Below are 6,000 nucleotides of genomic sequence, written 5' to 3'. Positions count from 1 at the left end.
GTCAACCTTGTTTAGTTTCTGAGACTGGACCAGATTTTGTCCATTTAGGGTGGTATTCCCATAAACTACTTTCAACCTCTGAGATAAACTTTTTTTTTGGTGAGATAAACATTTTTTATATTCCATACATGAGATCATGCAACACTTGTCTTCACGTGCTTGACTCATTTTGTTTAGCATGATTAACAGTTCCAATCATACTGTCAGGAATGACAGGATCTGTGACCACATAAGTGCTTAGTGGCTAAGAATATTTGCTGCCAAGCCCGACAGACCACCGGAATTCAATCTCCAGAGCTCCCATGGTGGAAATAGAGAACTATGTAAACTGTCCTCTGACCTGAGCATTTGTACTCTCTCTGCCCCCATCCACACAAATAAATGTAATAAAAATAAGCACTGGCAAGATTTCCTTTTTCTTAAGGCTCACCGGTTTTCTATGTATACATACCACATTTTAAAAATCCATTTATCAGTTTATACTTAGCTTGCTTCCACTTCTTGATAAAAGCAGCTACTTTAAAAGTTTTTTGACTCCACTAGCCTCAATTTCCTTTATCCTTATGCTATTCCATAACTGGAAATACACAAACCACACAATAAAATTCAGTGCAATCACTGACAAAACATGTTGTCATTAGTACCTAAAGATTGACGGAACCAGTAGGGTAGCGTATTACATAAGTCTAATTAACAGTTGTCAAAATCGAGTATTAAAATAAACACCCAAACCTTTTTCATGAATATGCATACCTGAGTATACTAGGACTGACTCAGAAGCTCCCAAGTTCAAGAAAAGCGCAGGCGAGGCAAAGGTAAATACACAAAGTGTTCTCATGTTGAGAAAGTTAGAAAACTTGTGTCTTTCTTTTACATGATTAGGACAAGTCTCATTTATAGCAGGTTTTATGATTTGACTGACACTTCGCTTGCTAACTCATTAAATTTAGGACCTTTGGCAAGTCAACTACCATTTCCTCATTTATAAACACCTTACAGTACTTTTGAAATAGATCATACGTTTGCCAAAACACCACACATATGAAAGTGGTGAGGCACTTGGGAGAGGTTCTCTCTTGATGCCTGCGCTCCTCCAGTACGTTTTGTCTTTTTGATTAATCGATCAATGAGTCCAGAATTTTTTCTAGGGTACTTTTGAGTACCGGCCGCATGAGCTCTCAAAGAACTCTTCAGGCGACACTGTCCGCAACAACCAGATGAACATGTTATCAGAGTACGTGCCTGTCAGAGGAGCTACGGAGACTGCTTTTTGCTCGAAGCTTAAGAGCACTTCGAGGCCGGTGAGTGGTGGCGCACGCCTTTAATCCCAGCACTTGGGAGGCAGAGGCAGGCGGATTTCTGAGTTCGAGGCCAGGTCTACAGAGTGAGTTCCAGGACAGGCAAGGCTACACAGAGAAACCCTGTCTCGAAAAGCCAAAAAAAAAAAAAAAAAAAAGAGAAGCACTTCGGAGACGCCCCAAACGTAACCCGGAAGAAAGGAACTTCCGCCACACATAGGGAGGGTGGGCTACCCGGCGAAACCGAACCGGAACAGGAGAGAATGACGCCAGCCTACAGAGGAAGGTGTCCGGAAGCGCCGGGGGGACTACAGTTCCCATAAGCCCGCGGGGCAAGGTGAGGGGCAGGCGTCGAGACAAAACCGGACAGGCCTTGCCCGTCATTTGGCTATATCAAGGTAAATGCCGACACCGCGGCTCCGAGGGAAGAGTGACTTATAGTTCACAACTAGATTTGTACGAGTAAAGCGACAAAAATGACGCTCCCAACGGGCCGTCCTTGAGATTTCCCGGCCACGGCACCTCAAGCCTGCGGCGAGCTTTCTCAGTGCCTAGGACGTGGGCATTACGTTCCGCACCGACCTTCTCCATCCCTAGCCTCCGGCGGGGCTGGAGGTGGGCTGAGCCTGACTCCTGGGCGTGGAGAGTGGGTAGTGGCGGTGTTGAGCAGCAGGCCGCCACTGCTCACCTTTGCTCGCTCCGCGGCTGCCCTTGGCACCAGACGGTGAACGCTTTCCCAGACTTGGGGGCCAAGGCTAAGCCCTTCCATCCTTGCCCTTAATCTCCCTTTCCTCTAGCGTGGTGTAAGTCCACAGGAGAGGCCAAGTGACTTCTAGGTCACAGAGATTACGTTTCAAAAAGGAAGTTTTGAAGCCAACTTTTTATGATTCAGTCCCTTCCACAGTATAACCCCGAGGCGTTGAGGACCACCGACTCTTGTGTGTGTGTGTATTTTTAAAACACGAGCGGTATCCAGGGGGCACCTTTGGGACCTGGCATAGAATCCTAGCGCGTCATCAGCCTCGCTAGCCTCAGCCCGAATATAAACAAGCACCGGGTTCTCCGCAGACCGACCCGAGCCGAAGCGCCGTGCAGCTTCTTTCCCCTCCTCTGAGAACGCGCCCGTTCACGTCACCGCGGCGGAGCGGGTGGGTGGGGTTTGCTGCACCGCGGTGGCGGCGGCGGCTAGTGGGTCCTCCGGTGACTCCGGGGCGGGGCTGTGGGGAGGGTGCCCACCGACTGCAGGACTTCTCAGGAATGGGGGGTGTGGCTGGTCGGCCAGCATCTTCCGGGTGGGAGAAAGGGTCCGCTCTTACCGGCGGCGCAACCTCGAAGGCCTGCTGCTAGAGATGCTCTTCCTCTCGGTGAGTTGCTTGGCTGTTTTTTGTTGGCTGGGATGTACTCTTAGACACGCCCCACGAAGGAGGAAGGAACCAGGCCACCTTGGTCGGTGTGGCCTTGATTGGGCGGGCAAAGGGGAATTGACCAGCTATGCACCCGTCATTAATCCGCGGCTGCGCTCGGTGTTCAGTTTCATGCAGGCTCTTGGGAAAGCTGGTGCTGCTGCTGCTGCTGTGTGATTCCCGCGGACAGACCTTGGGACCGGGGCCGGCGCTGGCAGCTGGAGATGGCGGACACACGATCTGTGTATGAAACCAGGTTTGAGGCGGCTGTGAAGGTGATTCAAAGTTTGCCGAAAAATGGTGCGTGCTGTGGCTCTTGGTCAAATATTCGAGGTAGTCCTAGTCTGCGTTGTTTAGCGCCCCCTCCCATTCTGTCGTTAAAAGGAATGTAATTGAAAGAATGATATTGAATGTTAATTAATTACCCGCTGATTTTTGAGGCCAAAGGCGACGTATTATCTAGGTTTTAAGTAGTTTATATTCTTGAGAACAAGTCTTATCACTTATTGACTGAATTTGAGTAAGTTAATAAGCAAAACCAAAAACTGAGGCAGAATATCTGGTGCTACCTAACTCAAAAGTGTAATCCAAACCTTCACAAACTTTTGATATAAAGTGAAAGGAAAGAACAACTATATTCACTTGTAAAATGATTATTTTGACTATGCTGTGTCGAACATTGTTTTTTTGTGTGTGTGTATCCTGGCAACAACTTGTAAAACTTATTGTAATTTTGTCTGACCAGTGTTAAGGAATTTTTCCCATCACTAACTTTTTTCTTTCAATGTTTTAAGTAGAGAAGCTTGGGAAGGGAGACTTTTAATTTGAAATTTTATATTCATTTGCATTGTGATTTACTTTTCATAATAAATTAGATTAAAACTATCTGAAGCGTTTTTCTGTATGCGCTAGATTTGTAGGCCAAATCAAACATAACATTACTGTATTACTATGGTATTTAATGCCTTCCCACTTTTCATTTATCGTCACTTGGCTAAGTAATGAATAGTCAGCATAGTTCATTTCAGTAAAACATTTCAGGCACAGTTTTGGAAGCTTGCAGGGCATGTGTTACCATGTACAATGCCCTGATTTAGTTCCTGCACGCCTTCAAAAACAGTGGCCAGGCTGTGATCCCAGCTTCTTTGGAGGATAAAGAGGGCTGGAGTTATGACTTTGTAGGGAGCACTTGTCTACTGCGTAGAAGCTCTAGGCTCAATGATGTTTTATATGTTTCACTTTGTATTGGAGGAGAACACAGGGAAGACTAAAGGGTAAGTCCAAATAAGGTAAATGAAGGAAGGAATAATATGACCAGTGTGGTGATGCATGCCTTTAATCTCATACTCCAGAGGCAAAGGCAGCTGGATCTCTGTGAGTTCAAGGCCAGTCTGATCAGGATATAGTGAGAACCTGTCTTTTTTTTTTTGGTTTTTCGAGGCAGGGTTTCTCTGTGTAGCCCTGGCTGTCCTGGAACTCACTCTGTAGACCAAGAAATCAAGAGTGATTTCTGTGAACTCAGAAATCTGCCTGCCTCTGCCTCCCAAGTGCTGGGATTAAAGGCGTGCGCCACCACCGCCCGGCTGTGAGAACCCGTCTTAAAAAAAAAAAAAGAAATAATATAGGAACTCAATGAGACATTTATTTAAAAAATTGTTTTAAATTTTATTTACTTTGGTATTCTGCCTCCATGTATGTCTGTTGTGAGGATGTCAGATCCCTTGCAACTGGAGTTACAGTTAGAATTGTGAACTACCATGTGGGCACTGGGATTTGAACCCAGGTCCTTGGGAAAAGTGGCTAGTGTTCTTAACCGTTGATCCATCTCCCCAGCTTCAGATATTGAGATTTTTAAATGTTCAATTAATAATACTTATAGGAAAGTATGATTTCAGAGTTTTATGTAAGTAGTATATTCACTTTTTTAAGCCATGCATTTTATAGGTCTTTGAAAATTGATAAGCTAGACTTGTTCTTTCTATTCTTTCTACTTGATTATTTTAGATTCTACATATTAAGAAACCCATATGTAATGAATTTCAGGCTATCCAGTTTGGACTACAAAGCATGATTCAGTCTTTTTTTTTTTTTTTAAAGTATTGAGAAATTAAGATAAACTTGTTAAATGTACCTTGCAAGAGGTGTGATGTACTGTAGCTCAGCGATAGAGGTTTCCTGGGACCTTGGGTTTAATCTTCAAAGAAAAAAGGGTAGGAGGCAGGCATAGCTGGATGCCAGAGTAAGTATTTAGCGGGCATGAAGCCATCAATAATAGAGACAACCTCCTCCCCCCAAAAAAAGGACAAAAAGGCACTTGTGTTAGACAACGTATAATGTGCTGTCCCTAAAGCTAACTGATACATTTGGACAACATTTGGTACAATGAAGTTAAATATTTTTGTAGTTTTTTTTTTTGTTTGTTGGTTTTTGTTTTTTTGAGACAAAAACATGGCCTCAAATTTGGGAGAATCTCTTGCTCCTGCGTCTGAAGTACTAGGATTATAGATATGCTCTACTATGCATGGCTTATAATACTTTATTTAATTGCTTACTTATTTGTATTTTTTTATTGGCAGTATTGGGGATTGAACCTTGGGCCTTCAACATCCTAAGCAAATGCTATTACCATTGTGCTATAGTTCCAGAGTTATTATTTTTTTTTATGAAATTTGTCTTTGGTTTATTTTTGGTTTTCTTTCTATTTATTTATTTATTTATTTATTATATGTGAGTACACTGTAGCTGTCTCCAGACACCTACATGAGGGCATCAGATCTCATTGCAGATGGTTGTGAGCCACCATGTGGTTGGTGGGGTTTGAACTCATGACCTCTAGAAGAGCAGTAGTGCTCTTAACCGCTGAGCCATCTCACCAGCCCAGTTCCAGAGTTATTTTACAGTATTTGGTTGGCTTTGAATTATTTTGCAAGGAGATCTTGAAGCTTTTGTTATTTATTGCCTAACTTTTATTTATAGTCTAAAATAATGAGGGGCGAGGGAGATGGTTCCTCTGTTAGAGGACCCAAGTTTGTTTCCCAGCGCCCACCCGTCCCACCTATAACTTCAGCTCTGGGGGATGCAATGCCCTCTTCTGGTGTCCACCAGTCCTGACATGCACATGGATATACACAGGTGCTCAATAAAATAAAATTACAAACTAATCTAAGTTAATTAATTATATAAGGATTGATAGACTCTTAGTTATTAGACATGTAAATTGAAACATGTCTGTTGCATATGTCATAGAAACATCTTTAGGACAGAAGTAATGCTGTCTTACACTTAGGATATTTAATATA

The 6,000-nt window shown here is 43.5% G+C and overlaps 1 protein-coding gene across 4 annotated transcripts in view; it reads left to right on the top strand.

Annotated features, from left to right (window-relative positions):
• Window positions 1-2,564: 2,564 nt before the first annotated feature.
• Window positions 2,565-6,000, top strand: part of Acbd5 (acyl-CoA binding domain containing 5) — a 39,129-nt gene continuing 35,693 nt past the window's right edge. For 3 of the 4 annotated variants that reach the window (XM_028764837.1, XM_028764836.1, XM_028764835.1), the window contains exons 1-2: window positions 2,565-2,662; window positions 2,830-3,001. In XM_028764837.1, the coding sequence (XP_028620670.1) occupies window positions 2,648-2,662; window positions 2,830-3,001 (187 nt within the window). In that variant the 5' untranslated portion in view covers window positions 2,565-2,647. Of the gene's footprint in view, window positions 2,663-2,829; window positions 3,002-6,000 lie in introns of those variants that run through there. The other variant, XM_028764838.1, reaches the window with a different exon arrangement.

Source organism: Grammomys surdaster, unplaced genomic scaffold, assembly GCF_004785775.1.
Source record: "Grammomys surdaster isolate TR1022 unplaced genomic scaffold, NIH_TR_1.0 146, whole genome shotgun sequence".
NCBI classification, from domain to species: Eukaryota; Metazoa; Chordata; class Mammalia; order Rodentia; family Muridae; genus Grammomys; species Grammomys surdaster.
Note: the sequence above shows the minus strand (reverse complement) of the source record. Positions and strands in the feature narration are given on the sequence as shown.